The sequence below is a fragment of the Cervus canadensis genome, chromosome 4, assembly GCF_019320065.1.
Source record: "Cervus canadensis isolate Bull #8, Minnesota chromosome 4, ASM1932006v1, whole genome shotgun sequence".
Lineage (NCBI taxonomy): Eukaryota > Metazoa > Chordata > Mammalia > Artiodactyla > Cervidae > Cervus > Cervus canadensis.
This window is the reverse complement of record NC_057389.1, coordinates 62285919-62305772: the sequence shown is the minus strand read 5'-3', so window position 1 is coordinate 62305772 and position 19854 is coordinate 62285919. Positions and strand designations below refer to the sequence as shown.

Genomic DNA, 19854 nt, shown 5'->3' with positions numbered 1-19854 from the left:
ACACATGTAGAAAAGAGACAATGTGTAATTGACATGAACTTTTTGAAAGGCTGTTTCTAAAAGATCCCTTAAATTCAGACATGACAGTTGACTACATCATAAAAACTACTATTATACTGATCGTTTCCGGAGTTTAGATAGTTTAGATCATAAGGTATTCTAAGTTCTGTGAAAATAGAACCTTAGATGAGCCTCCTTCCCATAGTGTAACATTTGATAGGGGTTTACAATGTATGTGTCATGCTATGGACACCTGTGGCTGGGGTAGTCCCTGGCAGGAGGGGACCATAGCTCAGAAAAGTACCGTTATTATTTCCATTTTACATGTGAGCCTGGCATGTTGAGGTTAAATAACTTACCTAGGTTACGTACATAGTATGCTGATGAATCTAGGATTTGAACCTTCATACGTGTATCTGTATGTACAATATTTAAGAAAAAAAAGCCCTCGTTATTCCATCTCTTATAATGATGTTTGAGTATTACTATGTGTGCCACATATTGCTTTAAGTGCTTAACATATACCATTTCCTTTATCTTGTACAGTGGCCCTCTGAGATTGACTCCACTGGAAAATGAGTGAGGCCCTAAATAACTTGCTCTTCGTTATATACTTCCAGTGGTAGAACCCAGCTTCAAACTTAAGCATTCACTAGAGCCTCTATGTGGGCTGGAACCCTGTCCTGCCTCGATGCTATGGCCCAGGCAACCATCATATGCATATCATTCTAGTCTTTCTCTTATGTTTCCCATACTTGTAGCCATGATATAGCATCCTTTTCTCCCTTCTTTTGCTTAACAAGTGATAAATATTTCACTGTTGGTAATAGTGTTCCTAACCATGGCTATAGTACAGGCGTTTGAATAGATTCAGCATTACTTACCTCACCTGTCCTCTTGCTGGATTTATGGTTGTGTATATAATCTTATTCCCTTGGTGGCAGATTCCCAGAGTGGGAGTTATCCTATCAAAGAAACAGGAATTTTCTTATGGTTTCATATGTAGTAGGGCCCAGTATTAGTCTGGAGGGTGAGGAAAGGCTCCCAGGATGACCAGCAGATCCATGGCTTTGCCTCTGACACTTAGCTGAGGCAGGCTACAGAGGTTCCCCTGGAGGGAAATAGGGAACAGGGCTGGTTCCTGGAAGGGAGGTCCAAGTGTAGAGGGTCAGCTGGGAAGCACTGGTGTTGAGAGAAAGAGAACTAGAGGGGAAGGAAGTGGTCCAAGACCAGTCAAACATGTCTGTCGAGAACACTGTATACCAGGAACCCGTGCCAGGAGGGGACTGCAACTCCATGGAGGATAGCAAGAATCATCACAATGCCAGCCACCAGGGATGTAAGCCAAACACTTCTGTCCCTGACTTCTTGGTATTAGAGTTACCTAGGAAAACACGGTCAAGCACTGGATAGAACAGCGTTTTTATTCTCACGAGAAGAGACAGCAAGGTCAGCCCCAGTAGTGTGCATAGGCCCCTCATGGCTCAAGGATGTCCCTCACCCCCAGCCTATGGCCAGAGAGCACCCATCTAGTGCCACAGCAGAAGAACCCTCTCCCCTACTGAATGTGACATTCTGAAATGGGGGTGTGCGCGCCAGGGTCATTGACATCCATACTTAAGCAGAACAAAGGAGCACACATTCAGTCTGAAACAAGGAAGGATACTCTCACAGGCCGATCAGCCTGGCGCAAGCTGTGTGGGCTCTTTTTTGGTAAGGAAGTGTTCCAGGCCCAAGGCCTAGTCCATGTGGCCAAGCAGGACGTGAAAGACTTGAGCCGGAGGCTGTTTTTCTCAACAGTGTCCATGACAGAGGGCATGCCCAGTAAATCTTTGCTAAGGGACTTAGGTCCTAGTAAGAGAGCTCTATGTTAGGGCAGGGCATTCACAGCCCCTGTCAGTGGACATCACTCTCCCTGGACCCTAACCAGCATCCCTGCTAATGCTTTCATGACAAGAGCTGACGTGTCACAGTCTTATTCAGCGGTATCAGGGAAGGAAAAGGATGAAAGCAAACCACTGCAAATGATGAGGGGTCTCCAACTTGTTACTTCACAACTACCAGTTAATTTCTCAGTCACTTTAATGAGCAAGAGAGTAGAACATTTTTCATGATCCCAAATAGCCAAAGTAAATATTGGAAATACAATCTACAGTTCCAGCTCTTATATATATCCATGTATGGCATCAGGCAAAGGAAACCAGAATGTCTCAGATAAATGCCTTGAGACCAGTGATATTTGATGAAGGTCTACAGCAAGATTCCTCGGCTGAGTTTTCATCAGGTGAGCAAGAGTGAAGAAGATGGGCTGGGTCATAAGTCTGAATTTTAGACTATTTTAGGTAAAAAGTCTTTGTTTTTTTCAAGTCTACATGGGAAATAAAACCAGCTGCTAAGCTGAACTTAAATGGACTCTCATAGTTTTAAAAGTATATTCCTGAGTGTATTCCTATGTTCTCTGCAAAACATATTATTAATTTGCTTGAACTATTTAGTAAAAAAAAAAAAAGAATATTCTAAAACCCACTAAATTGTACCCTTTAAAAGGGATGAATTTTATGGTATGTGAATTATATATATTTAAAAAAAGGAACGATAAGAATAAAATACTAAGACAAATATATAAAACAAAGACTACCCCTTTTGTCCAAATATATAATGTATCTAAATCTGTCCACATGTTATCTCCGGGATGCCTACTATGTATTGAGTGTGCTGCCTTTTAGAAAGCACTGTGAGCTAGGTTTTCCAAATTATTTTAGCTAGACAAAGAGAGATGAGTTAGCCTGCCCAGGACACTGGCAGCTAAGTAACAACAGACTAGAGCTTAGATTCACCCAGTGGCTCCCCGACTTAGAAGGCCCTGTTTGCATCGCTGTAGTTCACTGTCCCACAATCGCTAGTAGAGTGCAGTGGTCTCCAATCACCACCCCCGACCCCCCTGCGCTCATCTTTTCCTGTCGCCGTCCGCGACATCCTCCAGCCCGCAAGTGCTGTTTGCCCCAATGAGGTCAGACAGTGGGCGAGGCAGCGACAACCCGAGGGCCGGACACCGGAAAGCGAACCGCAGGTCCATTCTCAGAGCCGCGCCAGCCCCGCTACCCGCCCCGCACCAGGCGGGAAACCTGGCACCCGGGCGGCGATGACGCCGAAGGCCCGTCAAGCCGGGGCTGACAGCACCGGGGGCCTGCGGGGGTCTGCGGGGGCCTGCGGGGCTGCCCGCCATCGAAGCTCCTAGAGACCTTCCGGGGCCGGTCCGCGTCTGGGCCTGCGCGGCGGGGCAGGGCTTTGCGGGACGGTCTAGGCTGCAGCTGGGAGCTTCTCGCACGGCCCCTGGCTCTGGGGCGGCGGGCGGCGGGCAGGCAGCGCGCCGGGCAGCCCTCGGCGCGACGCTATGGCGGCGGCGCTGGGGGCGCGGGGAGCGACGCGGCGCTGGTTCGCGGCGCTGAGAGGCAGGAGCCAGAGCCTCGCAGCCATGGTGAGTGCCGAGGGCCCGCTGTGCGGGAGGAGGGCGAGGCCCAGCCATGCCGGCCGAGGGGTGAAAGGACCGGGGCGGGCCCCGAAGTGGGCCCGGACTTCGTGTAGCCACGTTTGGGCACCCGGCACCTGCCGACGAGCTGGTCTGAGACAGGGGTCGCCGTAGCGTCTTCCAGTTTCTCTTGGCTTAGAATTTCGTCGTAGTCTCCGAAATTGCCAACCGGAAAACAAACCACCACGACTTAAGTGTAAAAAAAAAAAAAAAAAAGTCAGTATGAAAAGCAGTTGTGAAAATTCTTCACTCGTGATGTGACTAAAGCTGCTTGTCGGGTCGTCTAGATTGTGCGCTCGGTGAGAGCAGGCACCGTCTCTCGCTCTCTGTAAACGGGGCCCTGAATGTTGAATTAACTCATTTGTCTTGGTGTTAATTTTTTGGAGCAGTTACTAATAAATTATCTTTTGAGTTGCACACTGATTTTTTTTTTTTTTTTATCCCTATAGGCGCCCGGTCCGTTTCCCCGTGTTATAAATTAACATATTGGGGGTAAATTGACTTGAGGGCAAGTTTTAACATGCAGCACCACCTAGTGGGCATATGTTGTGTTAAACTCACCGTTTCATTTTCTTAGATTGCTTGTTAGAACCCATTTGGCAGTTTGAATTTTTTTTTTAAAGAAAAAAAATGTGACTCGATGATGGAGAAGATAAGCATTCTGCTTCGTGGCCATTAAGGTGAGAACAAAAGTTGAGTGCTTACTGTCGCCTAGGCGTGTCCTAGGGCATACTTCTATATAGGGCGCTGGTGATCAAGTACAGTTGTGGCATTGGGGAGGAGTGAATAAACAGGTGCGTTTGGAGTGGCTGCCACGTGCCAGGCTCTATGGTCGGTGCCTCCACACTTAAGATCTCTTTAAGCCTTTTAAAAATCTTGGCAGGTGTATGTTGTAACATCCGCACTCTAAAACATTGCAATTCGGAGAGGCTAAGAGATTTACTCAGCATCCACAGCTGAAAGTAACAAAGCTAGGCTTGGATTGAAGATTGCTCTCCAAATCCTATGCTTTCCCTGTCTCTCTGCGTAGCTCCCACAGAAAGAAAATTTAAGTCCACCACAAAGGGTTCTGTGGAGTGTGTGTCCTTAAGGGGACTGTTTATGTTATATGGGTGAAGTGACTCCATTTTAGAGTTCTGTACGTGGTTCCTATTCCTAGGTAGACACCAGTAGTGAGCACAGTTCATGGACCTCACTGGAGATGTGGAGGTTTAGGGAGGAGGAAGACAGCTCAGAGTGTGCTCCGCAGACTCCCAGTGACTGCTGCTTAACCCACAGCATAGTTAATAGTTTTCTTTGCAGCTATTCAATGATAATTCTGTTTCCTTAGCAAAATAGTCTTAGTTGAATTAAAATATTTAAATGTTTTAAAATTTTAGGTAATTTCCTGTATAGGTCTTCTGTGAAATTTTTCACAGTTGTCATTGAAAAGTTAATGAATGGATAATTCTCTTTTTAATAGTATGTGATTTTTGATAACAAGCCTTTAAACGTTTTTATTTAATTAAGAGGCATTCTCATTATCTCCTGTTAGTTGTAGGGAACGGTAGCTGACTAAGCTAGGAAGAGAAACTGGAAGGTTGGCTCATTAGCATCCTTTTTTCCTTTTTGCAGATTGTCTATAAGTTTACTTACTTTGCCTTCTTATTTACACTGATAAAGGGTTTTAGGATTTCTGAAGTGGGAGTGAGTTGAAGTTTCATGGCAGAGCATCCAGCTCAGCCTCTGGTTGCCCTTTGATAAGGAAGCCTTAAGTTAGTCCGTTCTTTCTGGGGCCAGTCCCTCCCTCACCTGAGCAGGTAGTAGCCCAGCATACAGGTAAGACAGGAGGTACTGGTGGGCAGTTATGCCAGGATGAGAACATACCTCTTCTGACTTCTCCTAGGGTGTTCTTTTCTTCTGTCTGTCATGCTGCTTAGAGTTCTTTCCGTTAAAAAACAAGTAGCCTGGCATGGCAAGTGTGGGCCTGTTAACTAACAGAACTCTGGGTTTGGGAATGTTCCCACCAGGATGAGTAGGAACAAGGTGGACAGTTGTGCACAAGTGCTTCCAAGTGGGCAGTGCTGTGGCTAGATGGTTGAGGGAGTTTGTCTTACTGATGCTTCTGAGACAACTCACGCCACTAAAGCAAGAGCTCTTTAACCTATAGCCCAGAGGGTGTGTGAACGCCCAGAAGTTATTTTATCAAATCCCCAGTAAATGTGCATTTGTTTTTTCCTCTCTGAGGATTGATCGATCTTAACTAGAATTGAAAGGGGATGGTGAACTCAGAGAGTTGAGACCTATTTGAGTAAGGACTGAAGGCTGCTGAGGTGATGTGGGGCCATCCAAAGAGCGTGGACCAGGAGTTGAGAGTCCTGAATTCTAATCCTGGTTCTACTGGTGGACTTGCAGGGTTCCTTGGGTGAGTGTGTTACCTCAGTTTCCTAAGTCCTGGAATGTTGGCCATTGGTTATGATCTTTGGTAAGATGTCCAAATAGTCCATCTCAACTTTATCTGTAAGAAACCAGGAAAGCTGAATTGTAAAGTTAGAGGCATTTGTAAGGGGTGATAAGCTCACATACCATGGAGGCAACTTATTTTGTACAGAGCTAGTCTTGTTTTTATTTCTTTTTGAGAACTTTGTATTTTGAGAACGAAGGAATCAGAGATGGTTAGAAATCGTTGTCCTTAAGACTTTTTTCTGTATCTCTACATAAAGTAAAGAGCTGTACATGTATTTGAATTTAACCAAACCTCTACATTTCAGGTATTAAATGTGTTCTTTTCATAGTCAGCAGGTACCCACCAGTTGACTGCAGAGGAGAGGAGCCAGTTGATACTTGACCTTAAAGAAGCAGGATGGTTGGAATTAAGTGAGAGAGATGCCATCTACAAAGAATTCTCTTTCAAAAATTTTAATCAGGTAATTAGTACATATTCTTGCTTGTGCCATGGTGTTTTTTTTTTTTTTTTAAGTCACCTTAGGCTGTAACTCTTTCTATTAGTACTGGTTGTCTGGTACCCTGTGGATCCAGGATCTAAATCTTTTCTTCCTAAATAATTCAGTGACAGTTATTCTTTCCTTGTTGATAGTTACTGCCACCCAACTGGGTAATTCTCAACTCTAGGGGAAGGGGATGATTTGTGTGATTTGGAAAAATCAGATTCTGAAACCACTGTTGCTCTGATTTGGTGTTGGTTAGGATATGTAATTCCCTTTCAGATTTTAAAGAACATTAATGGAGTGTCAGCTTTTTACATTTATCACAAGGGGACATGAGTAAAACCGGTTGAGAAACATACACCTGCCTGCCTGATCTCCCCTAGTTTTCTTGGATGATTGTCAAGTTTTCTTTCTCCTGATAGTTGCATTTCTGCCTCTAAATCATTCTCCAGGCTGCACCCTCTTCTCTGATTGGTTCATTTTCTCTAGTAGCCAGCCCTTATAGCTTTTCTTGAAAGCTGGCCCCCACCTTGAAGATTGAGCCTTAACAGGGGAACTGTTCCATTAGGGCCCCACCCTGTTTAGAGAGTCATCTCCCATGACTTACCCTTCAGTTCTTACTCCACTGAATTTACATAAGGTCCATGCTTTAGACTGTTCCGTGTTTGTTCAGTTAGTTTGGTAATCCTCTGGACAGATTTATTGTTTTTATTTATATTAGGTGTCAGCATCTAGAAGGCAGAGACCATGTTTGCTCAAATAACTGTCTATTGTACCTAACACAGTTCTGGGTACAAACAAGCATTGGATAAATGCAGACATTGATTACAGTGTTTGCTAGTTTCTGGAAGGGTGTGTGAGGACCAGATTTCCACCAAAGAAACCTTCGACATGTTTTCCTAGTAAATGCCATTGGCTCCACTGTGCTGCGTGCCCCATTCTGCTCTCCATCCATCTGGCTGCCAGCCTTCTGCTGTGTCTCCCACTCCTGAGGAAGCCTGGACCAAGCTGGCTCCTTGTCCCTGCTGCCCCACGTGCTCGACGGCTCTTGTCAGGGGCTTAGCACTCTGTGGCTGGTGGCAGGGAATCCCATTGGTACAGTAAGCTTGTGCATAAGCTCTAGGTAGCATTTTCCAAGCTTATTAAAATTCTTACATGTGTACAGCCTGACTTCTTTAAGCCTGCGCTAATTTATTGGGCTTGAACATGTGGCTTAAAGTACTTGAGCAGTGTTGCCTAAGGCTCTGCCCATGACTCAGTCATCCAGCCTCACTCTTGACCTTGTGCTCAGGGTACCTTTGGAAGCTGTGCAGGGCATCCTTGATTAATAGTAATATTATTCACCAGGACATTTAATTAACTTGACCTTTTTTTACCCTACCTTCACTCACCTTTTAGGAGAAAGAGGCAGATGACAAGAAAATCAGCTGATATCAGGGCACATACTCAGAGAACCAGCCCTGAGATTATGTCCTGGGATCAGTTTTCCAGCTAGGCTCCTGTGACTTCAGCATGTAATGGCCTGTAATGGCAACTGATGTCATGACAAGTGTCAGCGCCCACTACCCAGAGACCACCAGGAACATGGCCATAGCTGAACGAGTTGGGCTGTTGCTTGTTGCAGTGAGGGAGAGCGCTCACCCCATCAGGGCGCTGTGGGGCGTCTCAGGAGGATGGTGTAGGGAAAAACTTACCACAGCGTTTGGGCTGGTGCTAGTGATTTTGGAGTCTTTAAGGATCAGGGCTTAGATCTGGGTTGGATGCTGTCAGAAAATGGGTTCTTCTATGATTCACTATTTTAATAAATCTTATCTGTAGGGAGAATGGACTACAGTGGGACCAAAGCTGAAATTGGTAAAGAAGCAGCAGTCTCTCATTAGCCTGGGGGGGGGGGTTTGGTGGTGGGTGTTTGGTATTTTGTGATTTGGACAGTGTTCATGTTTTGTCTGTGTTGAGATACTGCAGAGTGGTGTCCATGATTCTCTGTGTTACATTCTGTTATTGTCACGATTACAGTCATTATTACAGGAATGGTTTTATTTTTGTTCTCATCTTTCATGGTCATAGGGCAATCCTGTCTGATGTTGATTTTCAACACCATGGCCTAGATGTGAGTGCCAGGCTGGCTTCTAGCAACTTAGAGGCTTAGGCGATCATAGTCCAGGCAGCTGCCAGGTGTTGGGCTGATTTTGTCTTTTTCACAACTAATGTTTAGAGTGGTGACCCTCTGGCCCTGTTAGATCCTCACTTATCTTTCACTTACTTTTCAATACAGAAAAGGTACATTTTAAATTATAAAGCAATGCTATAAAACATTCAAATAGGGTGGGTATAAATTAAAAAAAAATTTCCTATGGCAACTACTTCCATCTTTTTTTCTATCCTCTTGTAGTCTTTCTCCACATGTATAGTTTATTCATAATGTGACAATTGTACACGCATTTAAATTTATAAAAAGTAGTTTAATTTTTATTGTAAATGTAATACTCATTAACGAATATTTATTAAGCACCTACCCTGTGCCAGACACTATTCTGAGTGCACGTAGCTCCCATTCTAGTGGAGAGGTTAGGCAATAAACAAATGAATAGATAGTGTAATTTTAGAAGGAAATGGCAACCCACTCCAGTGTTCTTGCCTGGAGAATCCCAGGGACGGGGGAGCCTGGTGGGCTGCCGTCTCTGGGGTCGCACAGAGTCGGACACGACTGAAGCGGCGTAGCAGCAGCAGCAGCAGGTAGTGATAAGTCATGAGGGAGAGTAAAGCAGGGTATTGGGATGGAGAGGGGTGAAAAGGTGAGCCCACTGTTCATGATGGAAGCGCCTGGGGAGGGGACTCTGAGGCCTGAGTAACACAAGGGAGTTCAGCACGTGAGGAGCTGGAGAACGAGCCCTGCGATGAAGAGACAGCAGGGACCAGATTCCTGGAGCAGGAGGGATCTTGACGTGACCATGGAAGAGCCAGGAGGCCAGCGTTCTGGAGGGGACAGAAGGGGGAAGGGGTTGAAGAGAGGGAGGGGCCAAGCACAGGAACTTTGTGACCTTGACAAGGAGTTTGAGTTTTATCCTGTGAAAGAAAGGTCTTGGAGAATTGCAGGCAGAGAAGTGCTGTGGTTTGGGTTATGTTCTAAAGAGCTCACCCTGGCTGTTCTGCTGTGAGCAGATGGTGGAAGGGCAAGAGTGGCAGCAGGCAGAGTGTGGAAGTTGCCATGTAACAGGCTAGGCAAGAGATGGTGGGAGACTGTGGCAGTAGCAGTGGAATGTGGAGAGAAATGAAGGATTTCTCATTTATATTGGAGGTAGGACAATCCAGAGTATCAGATTGTATGTGTGGAGAAGGAGAGGGTCAAGGATGATCCCAAGGCTCTGGCTCAAGCTGTAGGGTAAAGGGTGGTGTCATTTTCTTGGCTGAGGAAAGTGGGGCAGAGATCAGGGTAGGGAATTAAGAATCCCTGTGTTGGACATGTCAGGTTTGAGATACTAGTCACCTAAGTGGCGATGTCAGTCACCAGCTGGAGATGTGAGATCAGGGGTCAGGCTGGAGATAACAGGGAGCCTCCAGGAAGGGTAATTGTGAGAGCACCATCGTGGATGGGCTGGGCTGGAATGAGCAGGTGCAGGTGTGCTGTGTCCATTGTGATAGGAAGGAATGCTGAGTGTACGTGTCCAGGTGCAGGTAGGTTGCTACATTTGTCCTGGGAAGAAGAGGTGGTTTTCTCTTTCGATGGCTTCGTTTTTTTTTAAGTGAAGTCATCAACTAAGAATGAGTCAGGGTGGGAGGGAGGAGTGTTGGAGATCTGGGGAAATAGGGAAATAGGCAAGAAACAGTCCTCTTAGAGACTAAGACAGCGCAGGAACTACTGAACTACCCATTGTGGTTGGTTGCTGAGCAGTTCTCAGTGTCACTGGAGATTTATGGGCAAACGTTTAAGGTGAAGATCCTGTGTGTTTTTACACAGGCTTGGAGAAGGTGCTAGTTCGGGCTTAATGAAGGCTGAAGTTTTTTTTTAAATTAATTTCTTTTATTGAAGTACAGTTGATTTACAATGTTGTATCAATTCTTACTGTTCAGTGATTCAGTTTTATTTATCTATATACACATTATTTTTCATATTCTTTTCTGTTATGGTTTCAGTTCAGTTCAGTTCAGTCGCTCAGTTGTGTCTGACTCTCTGTGACCCCATGAATCGCAGCACACCAGGCCTCCCTGTCCATCAGCAACTCCCGGAGTTTACTCAAATTCATGGCCATCGAGTTGGTGATGCCATCCAGCCATCTCATCCTCTCTCGTCTCCTTCTCCTCCTGCCCCCAATCCCTTCCATCATCAGGGTCTTTTCCAATGAGTCAACTGTTCGCATGAGGTGGCCAAAGTACTGGAGTTTCAGCTTCAACATCAGTCCTTCCACTGAACACCCAGGACTGATCTCCTTTAGGATGGACTGGTTGGATCTCCTTGCAGTCCAAGGGACTCTCAAGAGTCTTCTCCAACACCACAGTTCAAAAGCATCCATTTTTCAGCGCTCAGCTTTCTTCACAGTCCAACTCTCACATCCATACATGACCACTGGAAAAACCATAGCCTTGACCAGACAGACCTTTGTTGGCAAAGTAATGTCTCTGCTTTTTAATATGCTGTCTAGGTTGGTCATAACTTTCCTTCCAAGGAGTAAGTGTCTTTTAATTTCATGGCTGCAATCACCATCTGCAGTGATTTTGGAGCCCCCAAAAATAAAGTCTGACACTGTTTCTACTGTCTCCCCATCTATTTCCCATAAGGTGATGGGACCAGATGCCATGATTTTAGTTTTCTGAATGTTAAGCTTTAAGCCAACTTTTTCACTCTCCTCTTTCACTTTCATCAAGAGGCTTTTTAGTTCTTGTTCACTCTCTGCCATAAGGGTGGTGTCATCTGCATATCTGAGGTTATGGAATATTTCTCCTGGCAATCTTGATTCCAGCTTGTGCTTCTTCTAGCCCAGTGTTTCTCACGATGTACTCTGCATATAAGTTAAATAAGCAGGGTGACAGTATACAGCCTTGACGTACTCCTTTTCCTATTTGGAACCAGTCTGTTGTTCCATGTCCAATTATGGTTTATCATGGCATAATTTCTTGTGCTGTATAATAGGACCTGGTTGTTTATCCACCCTCTATATAATAGTTTGTGTCTACTAATTTCAAACTCCTAGTCCATCCCTTCCCCTCAGCACATCTGTTCTTTATGTCTGTGAGTCTGTTTCTGTGTTGTGGATAGATTTGTGTCATATTTTAGATGCCACATATGAGTGATAGCAGGTGATATTTCTCCCTCTCCTGACGCATTTCATTTAGTATAACCTCTAGGTCCATCCATGTTGCTGCCAGTGGCGTTATTCCATTCTTATGGCTGAGTAGTATTCCATTTTTTATATACACTACATCTTTTTTATTCCTGCATTTGTCGGTAGACATTTAGGTCATTTCTATGTCTTGGCTATTGTGAATTGTGCTGCAGTGAACATAGGGGTGCGTGTATCTTTTTGAACTATCTTTTTGTCCAGACATATGCTTAGGAGTGGGATTGTAGGATCATATGGCAACTCTGTTTTTATTTTTTTTTTAAAGGAACCTCCAAACTGTTTTTCTTTTTTCTCTCTCTTTTTTTCTTTTTTTTTTTCAAACTGTTTTTCATAGTGGCTTTACCAATTTACATTCCCACCAACAGTAGAAACAGGGAGGGTTCCCTTTTCTGCACACCCTCTTCTGCATGTTTTATTTGTAGACTTTTTCATGGTGGCCATTCTGACCCGTGTGAGGTGGTACCTCATTGTAGTTTTCATTTGCATTTCTCTGTAATTAGTGATGTTGTGCATCTTTTCATGTGCCTCTTGGTCATCTGTATGTTTTTTTTTGGAGAAATGTCTATTTGGATCTTCTGCCCATTTTTTGAATAGGTTGTTTGTTTTTTGTCGTTAAGTTGCATGAACTTTTAACAAGTGCTGAACTTTTGCCAGAAGAGTGCAATGGTGGAATAGGGGGCAAGGAAACTAAGGACATGTGCAGATAAGGGGTCAAAATATTGGACCTTGGAGTCTAAGCTGGTGAGGAGGGAAGTGCATGTTGATGTGAGAGATGGAGAGTGGAGAGGTCGGAATGTCAACGAATGCATCCTCTTTGCTGCTACTGCTGCTGCAAAGTCGTTTCAGTCATGTCTGACTCTGTGCGACCCCATGATGGCAGCCCACCAGGCTCCGTCGTCCCTGGGATTCTCCAGGCAAGAACACTGGAGTGGGTTGCCATTTCCTTCTCCAATGCATGAAAGTGAAAAGTGAAAGTGAAGTCGCTCAGTCATGTCCAACTTGTAGCGACCCCATGGACTGCAGCCCACCAGGCTCCTCTGTCCATGGGATTTTCCAGGCAAAAGTACTGGAATGGGGTGCCATTCTTTGCAGGGCAGTTAAGTGATGTCTGTCAGCTTTTAAAATACACTTACCCATTGTCTAAATCTACACATTTATTTTCTAGGTACAGTTCCCCGTGTATGCCAAATGGATATGACAAGATGTCCACTCTAGCCCTGTGGGCTTGTAATTTTTTATTGTGAGCAGGCATTTCCACATGCATGTGTACACCTTGCTAAGACCATGTCTCCCTCACTGCAGCCCTGCCCTTAGCAGGAGTTATGGGAGGCCCACTGTGCTCCATGTTACAGCACCTCTCCAGGCCTTGACTTTATACCCTGGAGGGAATCGTGGGCAGAGCTGATGACCCGCATCTCTCTTAAGAGACTTCACTCCACACTGGGTGTTAGCATATATACATTTGGTCTTTGCTGAATATATAGGTAAAAAATGTTCTGTTTTGTTCGCTAAGTAGGGTGTGAACATTTTTCAGTTCTTTACATAGTCTTGTCATTTTACTTATAATAAATCCTTCAGAAGTGAAATTACCTTTGTTGGGTGTTACAGTTTTTAAATGCTTTGCTTATGTGGTGAGCATACGTGAAACGGTATCATAAGTTTGCTTTAGAATTCATTTATTTTATTGCTGTAGAAATTGAACCACACATTTTAGAAAGAGTTTCATTTACCCTGGATGAAAAACCTACTTCTCAATGCTTTGGGTTATACTAGGTTTTACTATAAAGGAGATTTTTTTTTTTCCTTTCAGACATTTTATTCCAAGATATGGTTAGTTCCAAATAGTTCGCGTGCATTTGGCAGCTCAGATCAGTGCACATACTTAAGTGATTATAGGTGTGAAAATTCCTGAGGGATCCTCATGGCATAGGTGGAGGAAGTGGCCATGGGTTTCAGCTGCCATCCGCCCACTGTCTTCCCTCGGCGGTGAAGCAAAGGCAATGGTGAGACTCCATGAGTTTTCTGAGCACAGCAGTGCCAAGGCTGAGGCAGGAAGTTTCGACATTTGGAGTGCTTAGACTCAGGGTGGGGTCGGCATTTGTAAAGGAGTTTTGCTTTTCTTTCTCTTCGTGTAGACATAAGGAGGGAGAGGTCTCTAAGTGACATGTAAACGTATTCTGAGGTGTTTGGCAACTGCAGGGTGACTGCATTGAAAGAACGAAATGTCAGTTAGAAATGTGGGTGTGAGCCATCCGTAAAGATACATTTTTTTAGGCTCTGTCATGTGGGGACAAGTGGGAAGCTTACAAAATCGGAGGAAATTTTATGCTTTGGAAGCAGGTGCAGAAGGTGAAGCTTTGGAACCCAGGCAACAGCTACCCAAGATGCCAGCAGGTGGAGCCCTCCAGGGCAGCAGCCAGGTGGTCCTGGCAGCATCAGAGGCCTCCCCCCACCACGGGGGAGGCTGTCCATTTCTCGCTCTTGGATACTGGACCACTCTTGTTCAGCACAGAAGCAAACTTGTATTAGGAATAGATAAAGAGTGGGGGTGGGGCAGCTGGCCTAGTTTGGTACCTTTTGAGTGAATGAAGAGTTCTGGGTGGAGGAGATGGGGAGTTTCCACTTGGTGATGGAGAGCACTTTTGATTCAGGAGCTTTGTGAGAAAGAACTGTAGTTCTCTGCATTCCTGGAGGAGCTCCTACCTTGTCTATGCTTTATTAGGTAGGCCTGCCTGCAGGGCATTCGATTTTGTTAGACTCTTAGGAACTCTTAGGAACTGGCTGATGCTCAGCCAGGTTTAACCTACAAAAATGGCTCTTTTGTTAGTACATGATTCAGTCTAATAGCTGGTCCAAGTGGAGTATCTCTCTCAGGGCAGGGTCCAAGCTCTATTCGCCCTATATCTTGTTCGTCACATTTTGGTTAATGTAAGTGCTGCCATTAAAAGATTTCAGGCACTGGGGTGGTGCGAGGCTTTCAGAATGGCCTAGACTGTGGCAGCGGCAGCAGCAGCAGTGGGGGGAGGTTTCTGTGTGTCTAGCCGCGGTAGCACCATATGTGAGTTTGGGGTTTGTAAAATGGTTTCTATTCCTGTGCCTGGAGCTCCTGCTGTAAAACAGTTGAAAGTTACTGTCGCTGACTTACTTTGTAAAGATGTTTTATTGAGGAATTTGATAATAGGCTTATGGTTAACATTTTGAAACACTTAGTGAAGTCAAAGGCTTGTTGATACCAGAAGACAGACAACTGTTAATGAAAATCTTAACAGTCCTCAAAGGACGTGGGTGGAGGTCTCAGGTGCTGTCCTTGTGAAAGAATTAGTTCAGGTTTTATTGTTCATTGTTGTGTACCACATCTTGGTGCACATCAAAGCTATGAGTCAGTAATGCAGAAATATAAATGTCACATCTGAGCACTCTTGAAAGTGGTTGTTCACTGCCTGGTGAAGGTAGAGAAACACTTCAGTGGGAATGTTCCTGAGGCTTCAGCACTATGGAGGTTAGAAAGGATCATTTTGCTTTTAAAGTTCAGACTAGTATCTGTGTGTCCAGGAGCCAGGTAAAGTGAAAACTTGTCTGAGTATCACACCAGTAGCTTGCTCATAACATGTGCCCACAGATGGGCTTTGTTAGCCAGTTAGAACCCTGAGAAAGTGTTCATAGTTATCATTGGAGTAGAGAGTAGAGATGCTCACATTTATGTAAAGTTTTTGGTTTTCACTTTGAAGTTGTTCCTGGAGCCCTGGGGAGTCCTGGGAAGGACACGCTGATGTTGTCAGGTGGTGGCTGGGATGTTGGTTTGATGTCCATCAAGATAGGGAAATTAGAGCCTAAAGTGTTGTCATTCAGAGTCTTGCTTCTGCTGTTTATGTCATAGAATAGGTTTAGGCCTGATGTGTATTTGTAAAAACACATGTGATAGATAGACGAGGGGAAATGTAAAACAGGTGTAAAAAATGCAAATATGACACCACACTGCAATGAGAAAACGTTGTGGTCATTACACCGTCCTTTAATAAAAATGGACTTTTAACTGCATCGTTTTTTCTTAGTCGTATAGTAAATCTTCTGTTTACACAACTTTGCCTGAGTATTTTGTAAAAGTCAAACAGCCAAGAAATATAATTTCCTCAAAAGTCTTTGTCTTGCCCTTTTACAGATGGCGTAAAATCAGGTGTGTAAAAAATAAAAAGCAGTTTGAGCTGACGTGAAAGGTATTTCAGATTTATGCTTTGCAGATGATATTGGTATGATTAATGCATTCATTGCTTTTTTTTATTGCTTTTCACAGATAATGTACATGATGCATGGAAAATGTTGTGGGTTTAAATCTTTGCCAGGTTTAGACTGTGAATATCAACAGATGTTATCATATAAGTACTATAATTATTATAAAATAAAAAATTTGTCATGAAATGCATTGACATAAATTTCATTTATGTAAATTGCTTTCATTAGTATAAAACCTTAGTGTAGCTGTTAGGGTTTGAGAAGCACTTTAGATGAGATTAACTTGGTATAATGTGGTCACAAATGGGCTGCTTTAAATTTAACTGACAAGAAAATAACACTCAAAAGTTAGGAAATTACTGAGGCATTTGATTTCAGCCTGCGTTGCTGGTACCGCTTAAATAGGCTGAATATGAATTAATAACAATGGACTGCTGGCTCGATAATTACGGAAAATAATTTAAAGGAGACCTTAAGCAATCACTTAAAAATATTTTGGTCATGTTCTTTTCTGTGTTGCTTTGGTATGCCCGTCCATTGCCTCAGTGCAGCTATTATCAATAGTGTTCAGGTCTGCACAGCAGGAGTTTGGTCAGTAGAGTTTTGGTGCGTTAGAGCCGTGACACAGAAACTTGGATCCAGCTGTTCTGAAATACAGACCTTGGGTGCCTGATGAAGTGGCTTTATTGACCAGTCAGCTCTTCTGAGCAGCAAATACAGTTCCGCGCTCACGTTTCTGTGGCCAGGTAGTGTCCAGTGCTTCTCCGACCTCAGGAGGCCCGTGGCCCGCCTGAGCTCACCCTGGCTCTGAGCTCTCAGGGTTCTGCTCTTTTCTGTGTAACCTTCATAGAACAGAGCAATACACCCTCTCCCCTGTCTTGCAGGTAATTTATTGTTATCATATTGCCCTTCTGATCTAGGCTGGATTGAGCTATTCTGACTAATTCACTAGAATTAGTCTCCCGAATTTTACAGAAGGACACTGAACCAGACTGAGATCGTGGCCTGGCCGTGGTCACTTAGGGTCGCGTCACAGTTACTAGGTGCCAGACTCATCTCTGGTTCCCTTAGCAATGTTTTTAGATGCTACTCTGGTATAGAAAGGTGTTTTGTTTTTATTTTTTTATTTCTTCCGTGTTTTCCTTGTTTTCCAGGGATTGCCTGTTGGATTACTCTTCTGCCTTAAATGGGTTTGACATTACTTCCCTGAGAGAGGGACTGTTCACCAGCTAGAACAAAGCTGTCCTTGTGTGGGAGCAACCCAGATACCACTGTTGAGCAATCGGAGGTTGTGGAAAGTGATTTAAAGGAGACCTTTACGTTTATCTGCATAGTTTAATTGTATTGTTAAAATCAGTCTTATCAAAATAGCAAATGCTACTAATGAATCAGTTTGCTCCTGTGCTCTCAGCTAGTAAGGCAGGATTGTGGCCTTCTGCTGTATCATTCATCAGACTGGCCTGAAATGCCTTGTCCTTGCCACTGCAACCCTGGCCATGGACGTGCACCATGTGCCCGGAGCAGGCCCAGTCGGGGCTGGACCCCACGTGGTCTCCCCACTGAGAGCCAGAGGGCCTGTCTCTGGCAGGATCAGTGAGTGTAGCGAGATCCCTGGGCTGGCACCCACTGAAGGACTGGCACTGTCTAGGCCCAAGGCCTGGAAGGAGGAAGATGCAGAAGAAATACCTTATTTCGTCCCTGCCCAGAAGAGTTGCCAGTTTTGTTGTGGAGGAGGAACATCTAACTTGTATAAGATATGGATAGTTGATCTTTTAAATTGCCATGCTAACCAGGCACTAAAATATGAAATACTAAGATGCTGAAAGAGGTGTAATCCAGGAAGCCCGCCTGGAGTGGGGGCAGGTGTTTGATAAATCTGAGAGCTTTTATAGAGGGCAGGAGTTACGGGGGAGGGGTCAGCAGGTGGCATAGGTCAGGGATGAGGAGCAAGCGGGCACAGCTTACTGTGACATGTGGGGGTGGTAGGGCCCTAAGATTGGTTCAGTTAGCTGGGCTGAAGGCTGGCAAGGGGGGTCCTTGTGGCACTCTCTCCCTCTTTGAGCATTGCCTCAGGTTTAAGGTCTCTGTAAGCAAACTCTTATCTTTCTGTCTTTCCTACAAGGAAATTTCCTAAGAGAAACCTGTTTGTTTGCCTCAGCTGGACCACCATTCTCTCAAGCCCCCAGGCCTGAAACTGAAGAGTTACCTGGGTGATCAGTCACTAGGAACCGATCTGACGGCTTCCCGTCTGGGTGCACCTCCGCTCCCCCTCACTGTCCTGTGGGCCGTGGCCTTCTCCTGATGCTTTTTGTCTCTAGGCCCTCTGCCTTCATTGGCTTTGTGCTGCTTCATTGGACCAAGTTGGTCTCTGCTCAGAAAATCCCAGTTCCTTCCTGTTAGGTTTTCTAGGGCATCATCTTCTCAGAGGATTTCAAAGCCGCCTGCAGTCTCTAACCTTCCCTCTTGAGGCTGTTAGAGATTAGAACGGGAAGGTACCTGAGTCACCCTGGTCACCCCTTCACTGAGGAAGTGGGGGAACCACGGGTAGGGGAGTAGAAGCAATAGTGGGGCTAGAGCTCCTCTCTGACTGTTTCAGCTCATTTCTTTCCTGCCGTTCCCAAGCTGTTTTTCCCCCTCCTACACTGTATCTCACCTACACCTATCCTGCCCCCATCTGACCACATGCTACACATTTTGAGAAAGGTTTTTTTTTTTTTTTAAATCTTAGGCACTGAACACTAATAAACAGTTACTGTGCACTTACTGTAGGCCAGACATGGTGCTAGACACTGCAGTGCTTTGGTGAGCAAGGCAGGTGTTTCCCCCATTTCCATGGTGCTTACAGTACAGTAGGGGAGAGAGAGCGTAATCAGAGAAAACAGTGCACATATAATTGCCCACTGTGATAAGTGCCATGAAGGAACATCCTAACTGTTAACGCTTAATGAACACTCAAACTCTGGGCCAGGCACTATGTGGTGAGGACTTCACATGTATTTATTCATTTAATCCTCACAAATCCCTATCTTCACAGAGAATATCTGACTCATTTTACAGATAAGGATATGAAAGTTTAGATTAAGGAACTTGCCCAAGGCCCCACAGTGGAGTTGGGGTTTGAACCAGGCAATCCCTGCGTCAGTTTGTTGGTGTGGATACCACCTCTCCTGCAGAAAAGAGAGAGAAAAATGTGGGAGAGAAAAATGGGAAAACCAAATTTAGCTGGAGGAGAGCTGTCAGGGAAGACCTCTTTAAGGAACCAATAAGTTGATGGATTTTCTTTTTCTTTTTATTCCTTTGTCCATTTGGTATTTTATTTGCACGTGTGTGTTGCATCCCTAGGAAAAGAATATGAGAATTTTCTTTCGTTCGTTTTTGTTTTGCTTCTTATGATGCCAGCTGAGGTTGTCAGTGTAAGGAAACCAAATGGGCAGTCTGCCATATTTTTAGATCTTTGAGTATCACATCAAATCTGGGACTTATGACTGCACACTTGTTTAACCTGTCCATGAGGTTAACAATGATTTTCCCAGCTCTGTGATCATCAGTGATTTCAAATTCGCCAGTGTAACCATTCTTCCTTACTACTGTTAGAAACTGGACGATGACTTTGGAGCACAGCCTAGTAAGAACCTGGTGTTGGCATCTCTTTGGCATCATCGATGTTCTTAGAGCATCAGCCAAGACATTCATGTACACAGGACAGTGTGGCAGCGCAGAAGGGTGGCAGGAGGAGGACAGGAGGGGTGAGGTACAGTGTTATTGAAAGTGGGCACACTGTGTGGGGACTTAGAGGATGACGTGGAAGCAGAAGGGGACAAAAGTCACA

At 44.7% G+C, this 19854-nt stretch overlaps 1 protein-coding gene across 1 annotated transcript in view; it reads left to right on the top strand.

Annotated features, from left to right (window-relative positions):
- The first annotated feature begins 3222 nt into the window (after positions 1-3222).
- The window catches only part of PCBD2 (pterin-4 alpha-carbinolamine dehydratase 2), a 44441-nt gene continuing 27809 nt past the window's right edge, over positions 3223-19854 (top strand). The window contains exons 1-2 of the mRNA XM_043465475.1: positions 3223-3478; positions 6304-6435. Of these exons, the coding sequence (XP_043321410.1) occupies positions 3395-3478; positions 6304-6435 (216 nt within the window). The 5' untranslated portion in view covers positions 3223-3394. The remainder of the gene's footprint in view (positions 3479-6303; positions 6436-19854) is intronic.